This window comes from Neopelma chrysocephalum, unplaced genomic scaffold, assembly GCF_003984885.1.
Source record: "Neopelma chrysocephalum unplaced genomic scaffold, ASM398488v2 Primary Assembly neopelma1_97390, whole genome shotgun sequence".
NCBI lineage: Eukaryota > Metazoa > Chordata > Aves > Passeriformes > Pipridae > Neopelma > Neopelma chrysocephalum.
The window spans coordinates 6,017,940-6,043,858 of record NW_020926031.1 but is presented as its reverse complement, the minus strand read 5'-3'; the positions used below and the strand labels follow the sequence as shown (position 1 = coordinate 6,043,858).

The 25,919-nt window shown below is 39.2% G+C and overlaps 1 protein-coding gene across 2 annotated transcripts in view; it reads left to right on the top strand.

Moving 5' to 3' along the window:
- Positions 1–25,919, top strand: part of WDFY4 (WDFY family member 4) — a 128,076-nt gene that overhangs the window by 12,749 nt on the left and 89,408 nt on the right. For both annotated transcript variants that reach the window (XM_027672326.1, XM_027672325.1), the window contains exons 6-19: positions 167–356; positions 1,507–1,696; positions 3,627–3,787; positions 4,138–4,590; positions 5,767–5,871; positions 6,737–6,927; positions 9,469–10,091; positions 14,109–14,202; positions 19,728–19,942; positions 20,479–20,579; positions 21,543–21,750; positions 22,013–22,089; positions 22,787–23,005; positions 24,026–24,210. In XM_027672326.1, coding sequence (XP_027528127.1) covers positions 167–356; positions 1,507–1,696; positions 3,627–3,787; positions 4,138–4,590; positions 5,767–5,871; positions 6,737–6,927; positions 9,469–10,091; positions 14,109–14,202; positions 19,728–19,942; positions 20,479–20,579; positions 21,543–21,750; positions 22,013–22,089; positions 22,787–23,005; positions 24,026–24,210 — 3,012 coding nt within the window. The remainder of the gene's footprint in view (positions 1–166; positions 357–1,506; positions 1,697–3,626; positions 3,788–4,137; positions 4,591–5,766; positions 5,872–6,736; positions 6,928–9,468; positions 10,092–14,108; positions 14,203–19,727; positions 19,943–20,478; positions 20,580–21,542; positions 21,751–22,012; positions 22,090–22,786; positions 23,006–24,025; positions 24,211–25,919) is intronic.

Genomic DNA, 25,919 nt, shown 5'->3' with positions numbered 1-25,919 from the left:
AATCCATTAAGAATATCCTAGTGGTAGTTTTACTTGTTCATTTCACTGCTGCTACTTTCTCCTGACATTATTATCAAACTTATAATCCCTTCCGCAAATGGGTTTTTCTTCATCTCCTGGATATTTGCAGAGGTTTTATTGTAGCTGATGTTTGTTTGCTTTTCAGATAATGCTTAACATGTACAAAGAGGAACAAGGTGTAGAGGAACTTCTGGCAGCTGATAAGCTTCAATCATTAATTATAGCAACTGCTTCTCTCTGGGACCAGTGCAGCCAGTCGTGGAAAGTACCTACAGGCCGTGTTCTGAGAACAATTTCAAAGGCTCAGACCAAAAACAGCATCATGTACCTACAAGGTTTGGTTTAGTAATTTGGCTACTCCTTTCCTCACAGTTCCACTGAGAATGAGTTCTGAAAAGGATTCTCCCCAGGATGGATTTTTATCTCCACATCATCTGATAGTCAGTCAACTGCAAAGAATGGGCTCTTGACTTTGTAGACAGAAGCTTTATTAGCACTGAGAGCCATCTGGAAACTGAAGGGTTTTTTACACAAAAAATAAAATTACAGGCAAGAGACAATCCCACTTGATCACACTGATGTAGGCAAGAGCAAGATGTAATATGCTTTTCCTTAAGTTATGTGACTCAGTCTGTGAGCCTAAGATTCATGAACACTAAATACAGGGCTGGAGGCACTGCCAGAGAAAGAATGTCTTTTGGGACAACATCATAATTGGATGAGTTACATCCTCATTTCTTCCTAGGCTTTATTAATCTAAGGAATTTTTTTTGTTGTTTGTTTTTTTTTGTTTGTTTATTGTTATTGAGAAGTGCAAAGGCCACAAGTCTCAATTTCTTAGAAGGGAAAAAAACCAGTTTTATAATGCAAACCTTACTGTCAGTATTCCTTGTAATGGAATAACTGCATATAGGTATTTTTATTTTTTAAACTAAAAATTTGGCTTCCTAGGTGATATTGAAAGAACTGTTTAGACGTTTTGAAGCTGTCCTGGAAGGACTGGCTGTCAGATTAGACAAGAAAATTAGGCATTGCTGCTCAGACCAAAATGTGTGTACCCCATTACATATGCCTCATTGAGTAAAGAATTAATCTGTGAACTCTGCACAGAATGTGTGGTTGACTTAGTAAAAGAGAGTTAAATTTGTTAGTCTCTGCTTACCTTGCACTCAGACAGCTGGAATCACTGTCTATGAATTTTGGTGAGTGGGTGGGATGGAAGTTTTGTACTCCTGAGACTAAATCAGCTTCTGTGGGTTAAGCAAAGAAATGCATACATACTGTAAAGCCAGCAATGTTCTTCATGTAGCTTCTGAAATGAGTGTGATATTCATATATCTTCTTATCTTTTCTGTCTAGAAAAAGATTTAACTGACTACTATTTTACTGAGAAATAACTTTTCAAACTTCTTTTATTTTTGTTAGTAACTTTGAACTTGTTTGACTGACAGTTCTTAAATACCTGCTATAATTTTTTTTCCACAGCTGTGGACTGCATTAAAATAGCTGTTCAGAATCTCTTTAAACTGGCTGATACTCTACCTGCTTCTGATGTGTGTGAAGCTGCTAGTATTGTCTTGTGCTTTGTGAAAGATTCTTATCCCATATCATCAGCTTTATTAACAGAATTTGAAAGTAATGATGGCTACCAACTCCTGCTAAAAATTTTACTCAGGTAAGTAGAGAGGTTTTTAATAGGCTTCTACAGGATCATAAAACTTCATTTTCAGAATGCGTGGGGGTCTCTTTGAAAATATGAATCAAAAAAGTAATCCTGTGTGGATACAAAGCCAGTAATAGAGACCTTGACATTGAGTCTTTCATTGCTGTTTTAGGAAGGGAAGCAGTACATAACTTTTTCTACTGAAACCATACCAGAAGGAGAACAGTATAGGAGAAGTTAGTCTGCAATGGGATAGGGACTTTCTGAACACAAGACAAAGGTTCTTCAACAATTAGTATTACAGGGGATGCAGGTCAGAGGCATTTTTCTCAGTTAAGGTGAACTCTTGATCCAGAAATGCAGTCAGCTAGGGAGGGAAACACCATCTCCTTGCTGTGCAGAAAACAACACCCAAACTTAGATCTGAAAAGTTTACGTTCTTCAGAACCAAGATGAGAATGAACATATCAGGAAAAACCCTTGCTAGTTATCCTAATCAAAAGTACAAAGCAGAATCTGTTGCTCTTCTTGTCAGCTTGTGTTGTCTAAGCAGGCTCTGAGTTTGCTATGTCAAAACAGTACATTATACCACTTCCCCAGAGACACTGAGGGGCTTTGTTCTGCTTTTCTTTAATATCATTTGAAGAGAGCATTTCCAGATCTTTTTGTTTCCATTCTGGCTTTGCCTACTCTTGTACTACTTCTATGCTTGTGAAAATCCTGGTTCCTGAACAAAGACTGGGGGGCGCAGGGTGTTTTTTGATTTGGATCTAGAGGATTATGATTTGAATCATGATCTCAAAGGTATCTGTGAGTATGATTTCTCAAGATTTTTGAATGGCACAAAATTATTAACTTCTTTGCAGACAATCAGAGATTGTCTAGCTTTCTCTTATAAATAAGCTGTGTTGAAATGCATATTTCTGATTAAATTCTAACCACATAAGGGGAGAAACACAGGATCTTTTTCAGTAAGGGCTATGAATGCCCCCATCCTTTTTAACTGATGTAACTAGGCTGGGGAGACAGAAATAGCATTCAGGTGCTCAGGGCTTCAGATTAGTTTCCGTTCCCAGCATATACTGCCATGAAGGGTTAGACGGAGAGCTTCTTTCCAGAGTGTTTTGTGTGACCAAGTTTCCTCTTCTCTGATGTTTAGAATTTTTTTAAGGTAAAAAGAATCTTGCTAATAGCATTCTTTCAAAGAGAACATTTCCTCTCTTTTTCTTTTTTCTTGTTTAGATGAAACCAGAACATTTTGTTTTGTTTTCTTCTAAGATTTTTCTAGCTTCTAGTATCAGTGTGTTGTTCTGCCACTAGCCCATGCCCAAATGCTGCAGTTTTCCTTAAGAACTGACCCCTCTAAGCAGTACAGAAGAGGATGACACGATAAGCAGGTTTCTGTCCTTTGACACTCTCACTTCAGTCTATGAACTATGGCAAATCTGGGGTTACAGTTCAAACTATTTCCTTACATAGGAGAGACATGCCATCTTTATGTCTGATTCACAAAGCTCAGGCAAAACAACATCTTTTTCTTCCTCAGGCCTGAGATTTTTCTGTTATTTATCTCACTTAGCAAGTTCCTTATCTTGCCAACCATATACCCACCTCTTAATATGAAGTGTCTGTTTTAATTTTTTGAACTCTCACAAAATTTAAATTTTTACTCCCCAAACCAGACATTTTTTTTGTAGAGAATTACTTTTTTTAAAGGACACATAACTGGACTAAATTCCAACACTTATCTTCCTTTTCTTCAGAAGACTCTTACAGTGTCACTTCAGTTTCTTTCAGTCTGTAAGTGTTGTTGTGCTTCAGAACTCTGCCATGGTGTGGAGTTACTGTATGTAGCTCCTATGTGCTCAGTACCCAATGATATATCCAAAATGTTTGTATTATAAAGGTATCAACATATGACTGCTCCAAATTTTGTTCCTAGGTGTGAGGGGTTGCAGCAAAATGAAGGAGACCCTTATTTGGACGAGATTGTGGACATGCTGACTTGCCTTACAACTTGTGGAAAAACTGAACTGAAAGTTTCTGGCAATATTGTACACCCACAATTACCACACTTTGATTTTGAATGGACACGGTCTTCTGGTACAGTATATATATATATATGTATATATATGTATGTATGTATACACACATGTGGCTATGTAGGCGGGTCATAGAAAGATGAAGCTCCATTCATTTTGTGTCTGGATATGGAGGAAGGAGTATGAGATGGCACCTTCTGATCTATGTGTTTAATGCTGCAGGAATCTGAATGCTCCCTAACATCAAACTGAAATGACCATGTCATCTGTAGGGTCTGATCCAAGGTCAAGAATACGCCTCCCAGTCACATCCCTCGTGTCTTTTATTCTTATTTCCATATTACAGTTATGGTGATTGAATACTTAATTAGCACTCCTGTAAAAATGATCTCACCTGGTTTTATCCCACAGGAATGACAGTGAAAAACCTCCAGGCTTTTCAGGTGTTGCAGTCCATTTTCCAGAAAAGTAATGATCAGCACCTGTGTGGAAGAATCTTGGCAGCAATTGGTACCATATGGGCTTGGGACAGAGTGAACTTCTTTCTTTTGGAATGGACACTGCAACCTATCAACCAATTTACTGACATAATCCATTTCAAACCATACCCAGTCCAAGTCCAGTTCTTCAGACTGGTGGAGTCCATAGTCCTAGACCTGTCCTATGTCCCCCATGAAATTTTGAAGAAGGTTCAGTATTTGATAAAGGAAAACGTCGTGCCATTCTGCACCTTAACAGCTCTCCAGTGTCTTCTCAGCATGACCCAGAAGGACCTGTTATTCAGCGATATATTCCGTGACTCTGGGCTCTTAGGCCTGCTGCTGGCACTTTTGAGGAAGCAAGCCAAGATCCTGAGGAAGTCAGGTACAATATAATGCCACTCACAATGTCTTGTATTACTAAGGCAGATCAATAGGAATGAATAATCTCTTTCTACAGTAAATGTATGTATTTTATCCACTGAGTAGCTAGATGATGTCTGCAAGCCAACTGGACTAAATTTGTGACACATTAAGCTGGGTCCTCTGAAATCTTTGCTGTTTGTTGTTCTCTTCACTAGTCTAAACAGTTCTGGGTTATTCTTCACTAGTGTATGATGAATTATTCTGGACAGTGCCCTTCAGCCACACTTTTAAACAGGTCTTAATCTGGGATTCTCTAGGATGCCCTCTTGAGATTGGAGCAAAAAAGAGTGTTCCACAAAGCTTAGTTCCTCTGAAAATAACATTTTAATCCTCAGCACTCATGACAGGAAGAAGTTTATTGAATTTTGGCCAGATGTTACCCACAATTACTACCATCCCTTGTGATAGAGTTATATCCTAGCATGAAAACAGGAAGGTAATAGTCCTAGTGTGGTAACTGTGGAGTACGGCTGACTTAGGAGACAGACTCATGTATTTAAAAGTTTATAACTGCTATTTTAAAGAAAGAAAAATTCATTATAGTATTTTCTCTACTATATTAATTGGGAAATGCCTTTAAACTTCAGTGCAGTAGTAATTTAGTAAAGGAGGAGGGACCCAAAGTACTAGGCATAACTTCTGAGGCAGCAAGAATAATTGAATTATTTATACACATTTATTCCAAACAACAGGAGGGTTATGAATATCAACAGAAGTTTTGGAGTGCAGACATCCATCACCTGCAAGGACACTTAGATTTGCATTCTTGATATCAGAGAACTAAGTACAAGAGTTTATAAGGTACATAAGGATTGCCAGGATTAATACCAAAGTTCTTGAAAACTTACCTTCTGGTTATGAGCTGGTGCATAGGGGCCTTCTTCTGTCTTGCATTACATTTCACTGCTTTAGACAGCTTGGTGATGTAAATGTTACAGAATGAATGATGGAATGGCTATGTAATTTGTAAATTTAAACACAGGGAAGAGGGACAGGTGAGAAGACATTATCACTACTCCCCTCTCTTTGTTTCCAGAAATTTAGCCTAGAATTTGCTGGAGAAGTGGTTTAATGTGTTTTAGCTACAGTTATCCATGTCTTATATATTGTATTATGACTTTTAATATACTGACAGCTGGAACTGATCTGCCTGGTCTGGAAGAAGGCACAGAGAAGGAATTAAATGCTGTGATGCTGAAGATGGTGGCTGCCCTTACAGTGAGGTCCGTGAGGAACACTGGTAAGAAAACACAGCTGACTGCATTTCCATTATGATATTTAGTGGTAAGTGGCCATGCTCTGAAGGAGTACCAATAAAATTTCTTACTTTTGTGCTTCAGTCAAAAGCAGAGGACAGAAGCTAGAAGTGTAGGGATAACAGGAAGAAATATGACAAAGGTATTCTTCTCATCCTGGATACTGCACTTTATCCCAGTAGTCAGCTTTTTTCCTTCATCAGTGTGGATCCTCCTGAAGTGGTTAAATAGAACACAGAAACTTAGCTTATGGAAAACAAGAGTGTGTATGTGACTCTTGCGTATTGTTTGTTTATCCAGATTTTCTTCCATTGTATCTATTACTTGAAATCTTGATTGGATCATATGCATGCAGAGTGACACTCCTACATTAGTGTTGGCATACCTAAGAGGTCTGTGTGTAGGGAATCTTGTGGAACATAGTAATACAGAAATGAACTCTACTGAATACAGGAATCCACTCAATTCATTCTGGAATCCAAGAATTATCAGGTTTGCAACATCTTACACAGGGTAAATATATTGTCAGAAACCATCACAAAGTTCCCTTCCTAAGTTAAAGAGATGTTTAAGCTGAAAACTAATAAGGTGTCTTTTTTCTTTTCACTCATTATTGTATTGGGAAGCTGTCATCTCTGATAATTGGAAACCATGGTTATCCAGTCATTTTATCCCTCGTTGTTCTTTTGCCACTCGATTGTGTCATCTTTAGCTGACACAACTGTTTCTCTTACCTGTCCTGCTGTATTTGTAGAAATGTGGCACTTCACACCAACGCTGAAAATCTGCCTGTGAAAACTACAAGCAAAGGATAGTTTAAGTAACAAATGATACCATATTTTTCCCTAGTTGTTCTGAAGGACTATGGAATGGTGCCGTATATCAAGATATTTTTGGATGATGAGTGCTACAGGAGTGCTACTCTCAGTATCTTGGAGCAGCTATCAGTCATCAATTATGAAGAATATATGAGCATTATTATTGGGGCCCTCTGTTCTTCTACTCAAGGGGAACTGTCGCTGAAACTAGATCTGCTGAAGGTAATTAACGTGGCTCTCACTTGGGCATTGTTTTCTTGGAAACTTCTTGGCTTTGTGGCAAATTGTTTTTCCTGTCACCACAGTCTTTTTATCAAGGTGGTAAATGCAGAATAAAAAAGAGCCACGGGCCAGATCTTGACTGTGGTAAATCAGGCACTTTGATTTTTAGGCATGCATGTATGGTCAACACCTTCACTCAGTATCAGATTATGAAGTATTTTGAAGACTTAAATAGGAATGCAGAAGGGAGAAATGGAAATGCCAAAGGCACAATTGTACGAGCAATTCTATGTAATGTGACAGAGAAAGGAGAAACAAATGTGAATAAAAGTGGAGATGTGGAGAGAAGATGTGAGAAGATGTAAAGGAGTAAGATTGGAAGGGACAGGGTAGGCATGATATGAACAGCTTGATTCTGGTAAGTTTCCAAGGTTGAAAGTCTGCTGTCCCTAATTTTGTCATCTCTTACATATACCAATGTCGTGGGAAAAGAGATGAGGCAATTGAAAGGAGGAGTTCTATGAATGTTTGGAGGAAGAAATTAGAACTATTCATAGCCTCTATTATGTTTACAGAGGGTCTGATCTGTAAGCAATGAAATGGGAAAGAATCACTGTGCTTTATTTTGGTTTAGGTCATAGGCGTCAAATTGAAAAGCAGCAGTGTTATAAGCACTGATTTTAAAGTTTCATTCTACCTTCTCTACCAAGTGTGAATGGAATTCACCTTTCAGCACAATATAACAATTTCGTCTGTGATAAAAGAAGAACAATGTTACTTAAAAAAAACCCAAACAAACAAACCAAAAAAACCAACCAAAAATAGGAAAAAGGTTATAGCTTTGATTTGAAACAGTAAACTTTAACAATATCTGTGGAAAAGTTGAGTATGGTGTCCAAACTAATATGAAAATAAATGCAGCTTCAGTGTCTAATTTTGACAAATGATAACTGTATTAAAGCATAATGTAAGCAAATGAATTTATTATCTTTTTCCATTGGGACTGTGATTGTGTTACACACAAATTCAGATTGATTTGCTAATGTATATTTAGCTGTTAAAGCCTGAGCCCAAATGCAATTAGCACTGCCGTATTCCAGCGTGGCACGTGGACAATTATGAAGAATAACAAATAATGGAATGTGTGAAATAAATTCTGTTAACACTAACTGAGTTAGGGGGTTTCCAGCAGACATCAGTTTTATAGATTCAAGACAGAGGAATACTAACTCATAGGTGATTAAATTCTAACTGAGTTAGAGCTGGAGGAAATGTGTTTACTGTTGACCTTCTCTGAAATGTGTTAAAGCCATCCTGATAACTTCAACTCTAAATTATTAAATTTACTCCCTGTTCAGAAGTCTCTGCCTGGTTTGATACATTATCATACAAAATTGAATGACAGTAATGGAGTTCCCCCTCCCCCTTCAGTTCTGGCAACCCTTTCCCACAGTCCTAGGTCCTGTTACAGGCAAATATATTTCTGTTAGAAACTGTTCCTCTTCAGAAGGCTGTAAAGTGAAGTTCTTTCATTGGATATCTCTTGGGAAAGAGTAAAGTTAACCCTTTCCAATGTGAAAAACTCTGGATTCAAATTTGAAAAGACCCTGGTGCCTGTAAGAACATCGTATTTACAAAACGAATTGTGCAACATTCCAAAAACTTGGGATGGATTACATTCAAATATACTAGACTGTTTCCTTGCAAGCTCTTTTTTCTCACTAGTTTTACTTCCATGGCTCTTAATAACTTTTCTAGATTTGTTTTAAAATGGCAAGCCCATAACATTCAAAATTGACAGGTAGTGTAAGTTGTTTTTTTATGCATGTATAATATTGTCAAGTGGCACTCATTTTTATGGCTTTTTTTCCTCCAAAATGTTGTGCAAACTTTAAAAATACCTCAGCTGAGAAAGATATTATTGCCTTTCTTAATGAGGAGAGCCTGCTCCTTGCAGTATTCTTTGAGCCATCATGAGTCACTGCTTTTTTGGAAAGGGCCTCCCCAGTCATATGAGCAAAAGTTGTGTGGCTTCTGCGTATTCAGGGCTGCAGGAAGACTCGCTTAGAGAGAGCTGCACCTTCCTGTCAGTTTCTATATGAGGGTATTTACAATTGAATCTCTACTTTCATTTATTTAAGGCAAAGACAGGTTTCTTGAGAGAGTCTGAGAAGACTGATAAAAGAATAGCCAAAATATGAAACTACCTCTGGCCAAACTGACTAGGACATGTAATGCGGAAAATTTTATTTCTTTGCTCGTTCCTGTGAGCACTATTCCCTACCAGTCAGGCTGACTCCACAGGTTGCTCCTCAGGGTGCATTCAAGTCTTGGTTGTATAACTCATTGGGTATATGGGGGAAGGGAGGAAGAGAAAAGCTGTGCAATGATGACCTTTATTTTGACCAACTTTTTTTTTTTTTTGTATTTCAAAGAGTGAAATTTCAGTGAAAGAATTCTGGTACAAACTTGGAATTTTAAAATATTCTAAAGCTTCTTTGTTCCTTGATTTAAGTGCTCCTTTCTTCTCAATGTTTGTAGTCACTCTTGAGGATACTGGAGAGTCTCAAGAGCCATTCAGCTTTCAGAACCTGCAGTGGATTCAATGCGCTCCTGTCCCTCCTCTCAGACATGGAAGGTGCACTGCAGGACCCTCCATCTGGGCTGTGGACAGCATTTGGACAGAATTGCATATTGGAGCTTGTTTTCTACACACTTCAGGTGATAACAGCTGCCCTGCACCTAGACCCTGTTAACAGCAACTTCTTCCAGAGGAGTGGTCTCTTTGAAAAGATGGCAGAGGATCTCGGATCACTTGGATGCTTCTGGACACGAGGGGAATGGCAAGGGGAATGGAAAATTCCTCTGAGCCTTGAGAAGAAAAGGACATTTGCAGAATTTTTGGATGCAGCTTTCTGTTCTTCAGAACCTTTCCCAATGTGGCTAAAGAACTGCATATGGATACTGAATTTTCTTGATCTCATGGTAAAAGGAACTCTCCATCAGGAGAGCTACTTCAAGGAGAGAAAGCCAGAGATGGGAGAAGCATCAAGAGGTGATCAGGAGGGACCCCAAGCTCAAGAAGAGCATCCTGTTGCTTTCAAAAGATTGGGCAACAAATTACCTGCCTCTGCCTATAGGCTATGGGGAAACCCTGAGGAGAAGTAAGTTTTTATTTGCTGCAGGAAATATAGTAATAAGACTGGTATGTGCATTTTATGTGGTAGTAATCTGAGGTAAGGTGCGATATAACCTAAGAACAAACAAATCAGTGTCACAATCCCAACTCCCAGGCTTCCAGGCAGCTGAAAAGTACTTTTGAAAAGGTAACCAATGGTAAAAATTAGGGCATAAGGATTTAGTGGAGCAGTGGGACACACAAACCCAATAGTTGCAGAGTTTGTACTGAAGGTTCTGACACCTGCAATATGGGAGCAGGAATGGACTCTAAGGACAGGATTGCTGGGACTTGCAGCTTGTGCTTAGTTTCTGCTTGAGTCTGCCCCAAACAGTTTTGAGTTTTTCAATTATATGGAAAGCTGCTTCTAGTCACCCGATACTAGATTCTAGTATCTAGAATCTACCCGATTCTATTCTTAAAAATAGAAGTTATTTTAAGTTATTTTAAATGCTCCCCTATGCATATGTGTCTAAGCACACGTGTGCAGACACACTCTCATTCATTTATTCATGCTGAATTAGAGAAGATTGGAAAAGGAATAGTAATGCTACCTCCCTCACTGAATGGAGGTTTATATCAAAATATATATCCTTTGTAGGAAGGAAAGACTATACCAGAAATCAGCATAGCTGTCAGCTGTGAATCAGTTCTGAATAACTTGGATTTCGTAACTTGTGAGTTCTGTGCCTTCATTTGTCTGTAGCTTTATCTCAAATCTCTCAGTCCTTTTATCAAAGGATAAACCATGTTTCTGGTTGGAGTTATGCTTAAAAAGATTAAGTTGATAAGTGTGAGATTCCTTCAGCCCTTATTGTAGGTTATTTCACAGTCATCTTCCAGGTTTAAAGACCAAGACATTAGCTCTGCCACTTGTAGCAGCACTCACTGAAGTCAGCAGAGCTTTTGTTTCCCCAAGAACTGAGTCAGGCTGAGTAAGCATTTCTGGTTATATTTACACTTGTTTGAAGCAACAAGAAAAATGTACAGTAGATTTCCTTGTTCCTTGTGCAGCGGATTTTGAAGTAGTCATGGAGATGTTTGCTCCCTGTCACTGCTCAATTACACTGTAAGCTTCTGGTTAGATACTCAGTGCTGGGCAGAGGAGTTGGTAGTTCTGGAGGAATGAATGCTCTTTTCAAAGTAGATCTTCGTAGCCCAATTTGAGAGAACGTGGGTTAATGTGTAGTGTATACAGACGGCGGTAGTTGTGCTGCTTAAGTGCGTATATAAGAGAGGATATGGGAGAAAGAGTAGATCAGTGGCAATGCTGGGAAAGGTATGGCTCTATCTTCTAATTGTCTTTCTCAAGTCATTAGATCTGAAATGTAAAGCAAGGCTTCCTATGTTCTTGTGTTGTTTTGCCTGCTGAGCTGCGAGGCTGTGAAATAACTCAATAGCGCTCGTGGAGAAATTAATCCTGTAAATCGGGATCCATTCCATTCACAGTGTCTGTTTCAGGACCTTTTGGCTTTGGTTCTGGGATATGAAGGCACAAGAGGAAGCCAAATTAGCTAGAGGTACCTGGAGACTGTCCATGACAAATGTATGCAAACACAGAAGAGGAACATGTAGTGGAAAGCTGTCAATCATCAGGCTACATAGCCTGGATACTTTTCCAGCAGTAAATGTTATGAAAATAAAAATAAGAAATCAAGTTCCCATAGTTTCTGCAAGCCTGTAGTTCCCCTGATGCAGCTTCCTCTCAGCTGTACTCCAAACTCACACTTCCCCCTGAAGAAGGCTTCAGGCTGCAGCTATGCAGCTTGAAAGGAGGAACTTGAGTGCAGTCAGTGTAGGTGGCCTGTGATATCCCATCCCACAACCTATATTTAACATCCCAAAGTTCGTATTTTAGTGCTGGATAATATTCTAGCCCCTTACACTGTCCTGTGGTCAGTGGTGCTGCAAGCTGCTGGGCCACGGGGGAATTGACCCTGATATTCCCATCTCAAAAACAGCCCTCTGTGTTCCTGCTCCTGCAGTAATGTTTGAAACACCTTCTGTGACAGATGGGTTTCTGGTTTTCCTTTTGCTCCTGGTGATTTGACATAGCTTGCTGCAAGCTGTGTTAACTGAGGCTGATCTCTCTTTGGCAGGGGAGCCCTTCTTTGTGCCCGCTTGAGCAGAATGGCTGCTGCACCTGCTGTTACTACAGACTCACTGTGCTAATGGCTCTTCAGGTTCTTTGCGACGTCTCATTTTGTCCCCAAACCCTCTTATTTATCTTATTTTTAAGTAGCAGCCAGTGCAGAGCAGATTTGCGATTCATACCATGGTACTGGTGACATAGATGGAGTGGAATCATGGGGCTGACTGGATAGCCCTGGGGCAGGATTGTGAGAGATGGGATGTTTGCAGGAGCAAGCTGATATGGGAAGACACCTTTTGTACTAAGACAGGCCATAAAATGAGGGCCTCTGAGGAAAACCACACAGAAGGCTGGAGATAAGGCTTATATAATATTCTTAGAGACCATTCACCAGCTTTGCTGCCCTTCTCTGGACACACTTCAGCACCTCAATGTCTTTCTTGTAGTGAGGGGCCCAGAATTGCACACAGCACTCGACGTCTGGCCTCACCAGTACTGTGTATAGGGGGACAATCACTACTTCTGGTCCTGTTGGCCGTGCTGTTTTTGATACAGGCCAGGATGCCATTGGCCCTCTTGGCCACCTGGGCACATTGCTGGCCCATGTTCAACAGGATGTTGACCAGCACCTCAAGGTTGTTTCCAGCCAGGAAGCTTTCCAACCACAATCTCAACCCTATTGATTTTAGTGAGCCTGGATTTTTCTCTTCAAAAATGATTAGGGTTTTGGGGGGGAGACGGGAGGAGAGCATATTTTCAGAGCATACTTTTTTATTGTTTGACATTTAAAAGCTCACCCACATTCATGTCAAGTACAGATGTATGTATCCACACTGGAGCCGCTGCTGCAGCAACACCAGATCTGATTTTGATTCATTGCACAGAAAATATTACAAATGAGCAATTTATTTGAAAATATCTTTCTTGCGGGTGCAGTAAGAATTATTTGTCACTGTGTGGCAGTGTGCTACACATTACTCGTTGCTCTGATGTATCAGATAAGCCTTTTTTTGCAAGTGGCTAATAAACATGTTTAATTGCAGCCTTTTTACCTTCCTTTAGATCCCTTGTAAAACTTTTTTTTTTAAATGCTCACTCTTTTACTTGTACCCTTTGTTTTATACAGTCCATAAAGGACATTGTGCATTATTATTTTGTCAGTCTAAATTCAGCAGTTAGATGTTGCCTTTGCTTTTCTTGTGAGTTCTGTTTGGGAAGGATGTTTCTGACAGTGCACATCACAACTCCAGTTCAGAGGTGCACCCAGAAATGCCGATGATACTCTGAACAGGATGAGCCTGCAGTGCCTGCACTGGAGCTACTGCTATGCTGTGGGTTCATCTTTGAGATATATCTAACGTCTTGCTTGCATCATGGCATAAGGAAATCTTCTCTGTGGTGTGGCACAGATATTCAACTTTGTTTTACTAATTTAGGCAGATTCTGGTGTTGAAAGGGTAGGCTGGCATACTGATTTCACCAAGACTGCCTCATCTTTGCTTATTTCTGTTATGTTTTGAAGTAATGAAGTTACTGTATAACCAAAGTGACAAACTGCTAGAAAATAGAAAGGATAATACTGGTTCTGGACTGATACATCAGTGATTCCTATGGTTGTCTCTTTTTTTGTACTGCGAGTACCTTCAAAGGCATAGTTCGTATAAAGAGGCAGCTGCACATGTGCAGCAATGTGCAGGTCCCTGAGATTTGAGCTCATGAGCAGGTAATGTCCTGTTGTTTTTACTCTAAGGAGGCTTCCAGCTCATCCAGGTTGTCTGTATTGTTTGCTTAGTTTCAAATGCTGAGCCTGGTTACTGCTAGGAGGATTTAACGCTGTGCTCTGCTGGAACATTCTTGGACCCTCTTTGCTACTGTTAATGATAATTATGATGATGTGTCTTTTTACTGCAGCTTGGAAATGAGAGACTGCACCATTGTACATCCAGGTGCTGTCTGTGTCATGGTGAGGTTGCTGCCAAAGTTGTACAAAGAAGGACACGCTCAGGTGAGTATGAACATATCAAAGTGTCATCTAAACAGTGTCTTCTACTTTTCTGTAGCTTTATTTCCAGGAATTGCTAACTCTTTGCAAATGTGGCGGTACTAACATTTACCTGGAGCGCTGTCAGGAGGAATAGCACAAATTTCACTGAGTCAACAGATTAAGAACAACAAAGGTTCTTGGCTATCAGTTTGACTAAGTGTTTGTATACCTATCTGATGCAGTACATGGATTTTGGTCCCAGAATACTTATTATAAAGGCAGAGTGTAGAAATCCCTTGAAAATTGTTTAAAGTATTACTAGTGGACCTAGCAACCAGAACAGTCTGGCTCCTCAGACTTACAGGTCCGTAAACTTTCAATGCAGCTTAGGACCTGTTTTGATTTGTCAAACCTTCCATGCACACAACCACTCTGCATAAGCATATTTGCTATATTGTATCTGCTATTTGGTCTAAAATACTTGGATACAGTTAAAGTACATATGAAGGGATTGAAATAAAACCAGATTGTTCATCCAGAGCTATGGAAGGTGGGAGGGCAAGTTACTGCTGGCACATCCCAACTTTGTTTAGTGGAACCAAACCATCAGCTAGTGAAATTTTGTTAATTACAGTAATTAATTTCTGAAAATCAAGTAGAACAGTTAATTAGATGAGAGTGTCATCAAGAAATCAGAGTTGGCTCTAGGACTTGAGCTCTGTAGGAGAGAAAGCCTCTCAGACCCTCAGTAGATGGCAGTGTTCTTAAAAATATGAAGGACTAGAGCACAAATTCCAGCAACCTCAGTTATGTATTAAAGTATGTTAATCTTTTGTTTCTTTCTTGCTCCTTTTTTCTTAGTCAACAATAAATTATTGCTGGTAGTGTTTGTTTAGTATTGCTGTTGTGAATAGGATTATCTTATGTAAAATGGGACCACTGTTATGCAAGGTCCTGATTCAGACTCCAGACTGGAGTTAACAAATGTCTTGAGGATTTTTTCACCAAATAACCCACAAAAAGGATAGAGGAAAAATAGAATTTTTCCTGGCTATTTTTATTTAAAAGTGGGTGAGAGAATGAATAGAATATTTCAGAGCTTGGGAAGCTGACTGATGCTGCCAGGTACAGACATAAAAGGCTGGACTTCAGTGCCTTTAGTCATAACATATACCACTGCATGAACCCTTGTGCAGTGAGATGCTGCTTGGAACACAGGAGTCGGGTAAGATCTGATGCAAAAGGGGGAACTCCATGGTTAGTGAAGGGGAGCTACTTGGTAGAAGGAAAATAAGTGAAGGAATTAGTCTTTGGATGGATATATTCTGTCCCAAGCAGGGTACTATTGTTTTTTTTTTTTAGCACAACAGTGTTTGACAGTTATGTGAGAGATGAAATTATGTCTTTGTGAATTGAGCCTTTTACTGCAGATTTTCATGAAAAAATCTGAAGGGGCTTCTTGCTCTGAATTTAAGACTGAGTCAAATAGTACATTTTTTAAGAGCAATTTTGGAAAAGAGACAGTAACTCATCCCTTTAGTGCCGTGATGGATATTTTAGGCCCAGGTATCCAAGACTAATCTGGAAGAATCTTCAGAATCGGTTCAGGTCATGTGCAATTCCTTTGCTTTCACTGAATTGGCAATGAGAAAGCACTGCTTTTACAGAAACATTAATGGAACTCAATAAAATTAATGTACTTTGATTCTAACTCTCAGAGATAATATCCATTTCCTGCCAATTTTGCAACTTCTCAGTGACCTTTGTCAGACCCAAGCAGTGATAGGTTGAAGCACTCTTGAGGCTGTCAGTATAGAAAAAAACAATAGCAGACATTAAAACAGGTGATTTTGCACTTCATCCATTTCTTAATACTCTCTAGAATGAAACTAAAAGCTGAGGAGAATAGATTTGTGGATGTATATTACTGCCATTCCTAGGTATGACCAAAAAAACCAAACATTTGAATGTCATATCGTATGAAAATTTGCTTAAAACTTTAAAACTGCCCAAGAGACAGTCTTTGAGTCAATAAACTCTATTTAAAAGACATTGCTCATGTTCATGCCTATGACTCTTACTAAACTGTTTTCCATCAGACTGCATAATGTTTGACCAAATAAAAGGTAGAGTTTCCTTTTATTAATATGCTGCCTGTTCAGTGATGAAAGATAGCATTACACATTTCAAAAACTAAGTAGAGACAGGTTAGCATACACTTTAGAGTGTGTGACACTGAGATTTGTCTGCCTTTAGACTTATATTACTGATTTTACTGTAATGTAACTGTTAATGTCACAGTGAATTCCTAAATTACTGCACTGCATTATCTGTGCAAGGAAAATATTCAGCCATTTGGCCAGAGCTTCATTCCCCTTTGGATTGTGCAGCTAAGGTTTTGGGATAAAGGAATGGAGAATGGATCAAAACTCTGGTAGGAGGCTTTTAGTTAGAAGTTTACTTGTTCGTTGATCAACGAGCTTCTGAAGCTTTCACTGTTTATACAAACTAAGCAATTTTTTTCCTGTGCTTCCAACCCCACAGCCTGCCCTTCTATTTGTCCTGTTTCTCTTGCTATCACTTTCTCCTTAAAAAGCAGCAAGTGCCTCTGAGGTTGCATAAATTCTTGTTGGTAATGTACCCTGGATTGAAGAGATAGGACCTCTACCAAGAATCCCAGGCTTAACTATACTGAAGATAATTTTCCACTTTGTCTTCTATTTCATGCAATCATGTTATTTATAAGGTGGCACTCAAGGACAGCTTTGTCTTCCCTTCAGATGTCTGATGAACATCATATTATAGCACTGCAGAGTAGCTTGGAAAAATGAGAAGGAAACGCTACATTCAGGTAATAGTGTGGGGAAAAAAGTACTGCAACTAAAAGTAAGTGGGTTAGCAAGAGGTGTGTCAGACCACCAGAATTAACAACAGGATTCTTAACATTAAGAAGAGATTTTGTTGCCTGGCTTCAAATAGTCAAGGCTTGCTAGTGTATTTCCTCTAGAAGGCAGTAGTAACCCTGGTATTTATATGAGCAAAGATCTGTAATTTCTCTTACATACTGTACTGACGTGAAATGTGAAAAGCCTGATGAAGATGTTTATGACTTATTTGGGGCATTTAACTATGTCCTGTCTTGTTCCATGTTTTTGAAAATGTAGAAACAGTTCATGCAGTTCATAATACTTTTTTCCTTGCCTATTTGCAAAGAGCACATGAACACGAGTTATTCTGTAACTTTGTGAAAACCAGTTACTGTCAGCGAAGTAAGTTTTGCTTCTTAGTGGGTGAGAGTTAATCAGCAAAATATTATGAAAGAAAGGGAATGTGCTTGCAATTGAGAACAGAGCATCAGGAATTTAAGCTGTGATAAATTGATGAATATTTTTATGACATTTTAAGAGGAAAAAAATGCACACGATTTTCAGCAGTGACTCAAATTCTCTAGAGACAGTGGGTTTTAAGCTAATGGATGTCTACCTTTTCTTTTGAAAGCACAATTTGAAGTCCTGGGTCACTTTGGAACTTTTTGAAAGCTCTTCTTTTGATGCCTTGATTTCTTCATTAGTAAAACTAAATCTGTGATTTGTTAGGAAGTTAATTTTCTGTGAGAGGCTGCTAGCTTTTCAAGTGAGAGGTACTCTGAGACTGAGAAGTAACTTTGCTTTTTGCAAATGCACACAGAATTATTGCTGTATCATTCTTAAATCTCAGGAAATTGCATCCTGACAAAGTGAGTGCAAACTGACAAAGGTTCATCATTTTTGCTCATCTTGAACATAGCATAAAAATCTTGAAGATGAATAACGGTAAATTAAATTCAGCTACCAAGTTTTGAAACTATGGGCTCTTAGGAGCAAGAATCTGGGAACTACTTAAGCAGATTGGGCAAATTGCTACGTGACATTTTGCCCTTAAGACTCTAATTTGAGGCAGACCTCAACTACATTCTAACTGTACCTTCAATATCCTGATTCATGGTGCAAGTAATATGTGCTAGGAAAATCAATCCATGCATATAGAAACACACAGCGTGGTTTCCTGGACACCTTTAATATTTCTACTAAAATCTTATTTTACTGGAACAAAGATCCATGAAAACAACACGTTTTATTCAAAACAAGGCAATATTGGTATTGACAAAGCTGCTAAGCTAATGAAAACAGTCAGGTTTTTTTGTATGCCATTATCCTTTTATTGAATTTATTTTGGAGTAAACCAGTTGTTTCACTTAGTCAAGACCTGCGTTGTTCTCTGTTTAGTTGTAATTTTACACATCTTGATACTTTCCTGCATATAGTCAGAAATGGAGTAAGCTATTAATTAAAAGATCCTAAAAGTTATGAGTGAGACTTTGAAACACTGTAGCAGTAAGTGCCTCTCTGAAAAATAGTGTAGTTCAGTCTGGTGGATGATTTCTACATGTAATGAGATGCACAGTGAAAATTGCGTCCCTGGGAATGAACAGTCCTTCAGAGAGAAGAAAATGTTATCCAAAGAACTCATCCTTCAGATATGAAAAATAGTAGTTGAGTTTGCAAAAACAGAATGGATGTTCTAAGGGATATGCCAGTGTTATTATCTAAGTGTTGCAGCTGGAGACACTTTGAAAACAAATTGTTTGTTAGCTTGGAAATTGTCCTGTACTGGTTTTGTTTGGTTGGATGCAAAAGAGCTGAATTCCTCTTTACACTTAATAAACTAGGTTATACTGAATCCAGTTGATTCTCATTCATGTTATAAAATCAAATCCCAGTGCCCCAGTTTGCATGTCTGCCACCATTGTTGTCCTTTTCTTTAAAAGTTTGTATATCTGTTTCCTGGAAAAGTATATGAGAAAGCAGGAGAGCTCCTGGGAGTAGGGAACAATTTGTCTTTGTAAGGTTTGTGTTTAAATATATGATCCAGTTACTTTTGTGTGAAATCTAGTTAGGTCAATGGGGTACAATCCGTTCCTAACTGGGAACAAAATGCTCTAAAAATAATTTATGAAAAATGGGAGATTTTAAGATCATTAAGAAGCAATAATGAAGTAAAGCTTCAATTCAGCAAAACATGTCAAGAAGTGTTTAAAATTAAGTGTTTCATGACATTGCTAGATACAGTTTTGTTTTAAAACAGTACTTTTAGAATGAAGAGTAGATCATACCAGTATGACTCTCCACAGGCTTAATGTTAAATATATTCTGAGTTCCTGTGTTGGTCTTGGAGCTTATGCCTAATAACCTGCCCTTGGTGGTGGTCCCTTCTTTAGAATGACAACCGAGAGCTCTTCTCCTTCATTGCCATAGTGTTGAGGCACGAAAGCTGAACTGTGGATGGCTGAGCAGCTCTCAGATGAATATATGGACACTGTGCAACTGCAGAACTTTACAGAACAGCCAAGCAGTTGCACTTGAGCCTCTGCCTTAGGGGCTTCTTTTCTGCGCCAGATTTTTACGTCCAGAGATTTGACAAATGAAAAAAAAATTAAATAAAATAAATCAGCTACTATGTGCAATTTTAGTTCCAGCCCTCTGACTTCAGTTCTGTATCCATTTCAGCTTTCACAGGAAATCCAATATGCTGTGGTTGATCATATCCAGTCCCTGGTGAAGTCAGAAAAGAGTCGTCAGGTGATGTGTGAATCTGGGTTGCTGAGCACCATCATAACTTCCTGTCAGGATGCCTTCCACAATGACAGTCATCCGCTGCATCTGCCCCTCACTAGAGTGTTTGAGAAGCTTGCATCACAGGCTATTGAGCCAGAAGTGTTAAGGTATCAGATTGTATCTAATGGTACAATTTGCTTTAGTGCAATTTTTTGTGAAGTTTATATAATAATCAGATGCTTCACGTAGTGCTCTAATTCAGCAAGACTCAGCCTTTTGTTTCAAGTCTCAGTTAATACTACTTTCTCATTGATTGCAGGATATATGCTTAAATGACTTACTAAAGATGGTGAGTCTGTAGTGTTCTGCTGCATCATCTCTGCAGGGGTTGTAAGGCCACTTATGAATGAACTAATTAAGTAATTGCAAAACAACTAGCGTTATTATTTCCTGGTATGCATATGGAGAAGCTGTTTTCTGAAGAGTAAAAGTGACTTTCTCTTATCTCAGATCCACGTCAATAATAGGTGCAGAAATAAAAAGTGTAGTCTTGTTTCTCAGTCTTTAAAATTTGGTGTTCAATAAGAAAGTTGTTCTCCAGAGGACTGAGCTGTATTTGCCTGGTTGCTGTGACTCCAAAGTGTCTGGCTTCATTGTTTTCCTTTTTTTAGTTGCTTTCTTAATTTTTTTTGTTTCATGTTAGGCAATTTCTTCGGTTGGGAGGTTCTCCAATACTGCCTTCCAGGCACAGCACAAACAAGACCAAGGTCCCTTCATGTCAGGGGAGTGATTCGGCTAATGCAGGTAAGCACATAATGAATAGCCTGTTGCTGATACAGTGGCTGGGTTATAGATGTCTCCAAAATGACAGGAAACTTCTGTTGAGTAGGCTGCTCCAAGACAGATATGGTAAAGGTGGAGTATGGCTGAAGTTCTATACTAGGTATTGCCCAGGTTGGGTGGTACTTGACCAACACTGAGAGCCGATCTAATGATCATCAGAGATCAAATTATGTAATATCTTAGCTCAAGCTAGATGCTGATTATAGACTCAGACTTTCCTAGATCAGACATGGAAGCGATCTATAAAAATACTAACCATATTCTACAAACCAAGGAGGCTGTCTCATGGTTTTGCAGCATGTTTTTCCTGTGATTTATATCTAGAAAGAGAATAAAGATGTGAATAAAAAGACACTGCTTTTTATAGTCCCTAGGATATCCTTGTAGACTTCCTTGCTTATAAAGGCTATTTTCCAGCCAAGTTCTCTGCTATAATGTATTTTGCAGGTGAAAGGCTACAGTAATAGTATTTGGCTCTTATACTGTTCTCATGCCCAGGAGACACCTGATACAGCATGGTATAAATTTCTGTCTTATATTCTTTGCAGTCATTCTTCAAATCCTCTCCCACATGTTGCTTGCAACTGTTCTGTTACAGCAGAATTGAAAGGTCTGTGTATAAGAAAAATGGAACCAGTGGGTTGGGGTCTTTTTTTACCAGCAGTGAAGTCTGGATGTATCTGAAGATACGTGGGGAGAAAATTCGGCTATCATTTCTGTAGAGCTCATCTCTCCTGCCAGCCTCCCATTTCGAAATTCCTTTAGTGCAATATTTTTTTGTATTTCCGCAGGATGCTGAGGATGTGTTATTTCAAGAGCATGTAGGGCTTTTCTTAGCAATGATAAATAGAATATGGGCAACATCTGTGACTGGAAAAAGTGTTGCAGACATTGATCTGCTTAGGCACTCTATTGATCTTGTAGGTTCAGAAGAGGACACGGTGGACAATAAAACTGATCCTCAGACGGTTGTGCCTGTCAGCAACTCTCCTTGGGTGTCTAAGGGATCTGCACTTGCACTCCAGACTGCAATGAGTCTCATCTCCATGACATCACCTCGAAACTTCCAGCTACACAGCACTGCTTTGGCTCCATCGTTTGTGGAGTTTGACATGTCCATGGAAGGCTATGGGTATTGTTGCTGTTGCTTTTTTCTTCAGCTGCTCTGTAGTCTCCAAGCCCTTACTCTGGACACAGTAACTATTCACTTCTCTCTTTGTCTTAACCTATTTATGTGCCCTATTGCTGCATCCCTTGCAGCAATTTTGCCAACCTATTTTGTTATTACTGATAGCCTGCTCTCTGCCTTGCTACCATGATTTTGCAGTATTAAGTGTCTGGTGACTTTCAGGGATGATTTTACATTTTTGATGAATGGGTGCTTGCTTCTGTAGGTGTTTATACCTCCCTACCTTGGCCACTGTTATGGGACCCAGTGCAGACCAATCTGTCTCGGGAGGAATTGGCATGGGTAAGCACTGTGACTCACCTGGAGCTTCCTGGAAGCACTCACTTTTCAGCCCCACTGAAAGCATTCAACAGCTGTAAGAAATGGCAGCAAATAAACTGTGTATTTCAAAATATTTCTCTGTGTCCCAGACCAGCTCTGAACTGTATAATTCGAACTGCTTAGCAAAATGCAGTATCAGATGCAGCTTAATAGTGTGATAAATTAAGATTAACATTAGCAGTAAAAATTTAAGGCAGGCTGCTAAGAAAACAGTCTTAACAAATCAGAGCCACCAGATTTTTGGGTAATCTCCCATGGCAGCAATAGCACCTGTCACTTAATGGGGTTCTCCTAAACATCAGAATCCTCTGTTGGGTGAACAGTGAAATGGCTGTACCTTTTGCTTCCTGAGTTTTTGCAAAATTTAAGAACTTGTTTCTGGCTCAGTGGTTCCTAATTGATAAGCTCCATAGCATGGAGTTCTAGTAGTCATTTCTCATCAGTCAATTTTAGGTCATTTATACATATGCGCAGACTCATATGTGCAGTCTCTGTGATATTGAATACAGGCAGTGAAATCTAATAGAACAGAAATTAAACCTCATAATCTAATGTCAGTTCTTGCATGGTTTGGACTACAAATGCAACAAAAAGCAATTTGCTAATAGCTGCACAAGGAATACAACTTCCTTGCTGCCTTTTTGTTTTCTGTCCACAGGCACCAGAATGTTCCCTCCCTCAAGTGGCCTGACACTCTCCTGCTGGTTTCTGATTAGCAAGTTTGGGTTGGTGCACAACAATCACCCAGTCCGTTTCCTTACGGTCGTGAGGCACGTGTCAAGAACAGAGCAAGAATTTGTTTGCCTTTCTGTAAGCTTCTTGCCACAGGACCTTTCTTTGGTCATTTCCACAGAAGAAGTGGAATTCCAGCCACTTGGTAAGGCTCTTTTCAATTAATCTTCAGTGCTGTGTCCTCTGATTATCTAGAGTTTTTCATTAACAAATTTCCTCTTCTTTGAAGTACTCAGGATATTAATGAGATTTACCTGTTCAGTTTCCTCCTGCAGCCTGTTGTGATTGTAATTCTTGGCCATGTTTCAGTTTTAAGTTTGCTGTAGGTATTGTGAATTACTTTGTGGCCTGCAATATTCTATGGAAAACTTTTGAATGTCAGTTATATTGTTGTCTGCAGTTGTGGAGACTGGGCTTGAACCAGCTGGTCTCTGCCTGTTCTGTGTGACACTAGGCAGGTTTGGAGAGTAGGACTGAGGATTTGGGATGTGATCTAGCTTCCTAATGAAACAACTCATTTCCTCTCCTCACTTTCAGAATGTTTTCTATCATATCAGCCTGTTAGTATTTTTCCACGTTGATATTTATTCCTTTTTACTTATTGAGTAGAGTAGGTACATCAAATGTAACTGTGAATGAGTATTCCAGAGGAGGTTGAGAATGAAGTGGGAATAGTAGCTGAGATTTTTTTCATGTACAGCTGACTTTGTGTGAGTGCTCTAATTGCCTTAGATGTTAAAAATTCCAGCTCGCTTCTTTTCATAAAAACTACAAATTAATATACAGATTTTTATCATCTCATGAATTTACTAGGATTTTTCTTTCTGTGTCAGGTAACTCAGTGAATATCCTGAGGGGTTCTCCTCTTAGAGAATATGTTGGCTTTGTCCTAGTTCAGTCTAGTTTTGCAGCATTGAGACAACTAGCAGGTGTTATATGGGAGGATGGCACACTGTATGCTGGAGGGATCTTAGGTGTTCTGCAAGTCTTAGGTCCTGATAATAGACCTTCAGGGAGCATTTTAAAGATGTTGAACATAATAGCATGAAATCATACTCTACCCACATAGAGTCATGTTCTTTCTGTCACATTTGATAGTTGTGTTCCAGAGGCAGGGGAAGGTGGGAGACTTTCTGTTCAATTATCCCTATTTTTGCTGTTACAGATATTATGGAACCTGAGGGTGAGGTCCTAAATCCCTCTCCATTTCCAGCGCAAGTCCAGTTTGGCTGTGGTAAACTGCTGGTCACTGGTCAGTGGCATCATCTCACAGTGACAGTTGCTAAGGAAGCAAAGAAGACCTGCATTGTGTCAGCTCATATAAATGGTCAGATGCTTGGCTCTGCAAAGGTAAAGGCTCTCTGCATAGATCTTATGCCTGACATTTGCCTTGCGTTGCTTTTCATTCTCATCTCGCAAAGCATCTGTAACTTTTCAGTATTAATCTGAGAAACTCAAAGCATGGTGATTTGCTTATATAACATGTACCACTGTGCTGAGCATCACTGGAGTCAGAAATTCATACAAAACAGGGGATATTTGTGCTGCTTTTCAGAAATGTGTTTTCAGCTTATACTGCTGCTTTGAACTAGTACCCTCCTCCCCTCTCAGCGTGTAGAGAACCAGGGCAATTTTGAGAGGTGATGCTCCTCTGAGAGCTGGCGTTACCTTCGTTGCAGGTAGCTCAGGGTTATGCTGCTGAAATCCAGTTGTACCCTTAGGCCAAAATTTTCTGAGTTCACTAGTGATTTTGAGGATCTATCAGTTTAAACTCAAGATTTGCAGAGGTTGGCAGCAATAAAATGTACATCACATTAAAGTGTGATCAAAGAACCCTAAACTGAAGATGCCTTGGATTTAGGCTAAAACCTGCAAAGGTGATGAATTATGTAGGGACGCTCCTTTTTTCTTTTGAAGAAAGGTCAGAGACAAATAAGCTTCTGTGACTGACCAGCTCTTTGCAAGAATCCAAAGATGGGAGGAATTTCCTCAAGCATTTTACGTGGTCATGTTTCAAGCCATCCTCTTCCTGTTACACCCATTGAACAATCAACTGATGAGTCAGTGGCCTTTTTCCCGCTAGCACACTAAGCATTCAGGAACAGACAGATGTTCCTCTGAGTTAGTTATTCAGTGTGTAAGATTATATCATCTCATGAGTTAATCGCAAATGTTGGTGTACTGGTATTTCCCCTAAGGTGCCATTTCTTGTGATCCTGTTGCATAGCAGTCAGTTCTCAGGTTGTGTGAAATATCACGAGAAAGCAATCCAAATGCACCTGAAGGGTTCATAATCTACAGGATAAATGAGAATAGCCCCTGGTTTATATTATCAACATCATCATGCTCCTGGTTTTGAAGCTAATCTCAAATTATTTCAGAGATCTGATTTTTGCATTTTGAATGCTGGAGGCTGGCAGTGTTGAAAGTGCAGCCTATTTCTATTGCAACTGTGGTGGGTGTGGTGGTTTTTTGGGCTTGTTTCTGAATAGAATCCGTTTATTAATTGAAACTTGTAACCTTGGTCTCTTCCTTCTTTTTTTCCATATTTCAATTGACTCTCAACGCATGCAAAGCTCACTTGTGTGTATTACACTTCCGTTGTAAACGCAACCTGTTTAATTCCAAATATTCTCTTTCTCATATTTGAGAAAAATGATATGTCTTCTAAGTGCCTTTTGGGACCTATATCCATTTCAAGAATGAAAATTTAATTTAATTTGCCTTCCTTCAAATGAGACTGAAAGTCATCAATAAAACTAGGCCTAAACATTGCAATTGATTAAAGAATTCATAGCAAACGTGTTTAACATACAGTGAAACAGCTCATATAAATAAAAAAAGCTTTTGGTAAATAAAAAATTGTCCTGGTGCTGGGATCTCTGACATGATGCAAGTCATCATCTTTATATGTACAGTGAAGAAACGATTGTCTAAGAAATTGGAAATGCACAAAGGTTGTTAACAATACCAAAGGCTATATTTGGTTGGTAGAGCTGGGGGTGGGTTTTACTGTGTTGCATCCAGTCTAATATTTGTTCGCTCAAGTGTTCACTCAA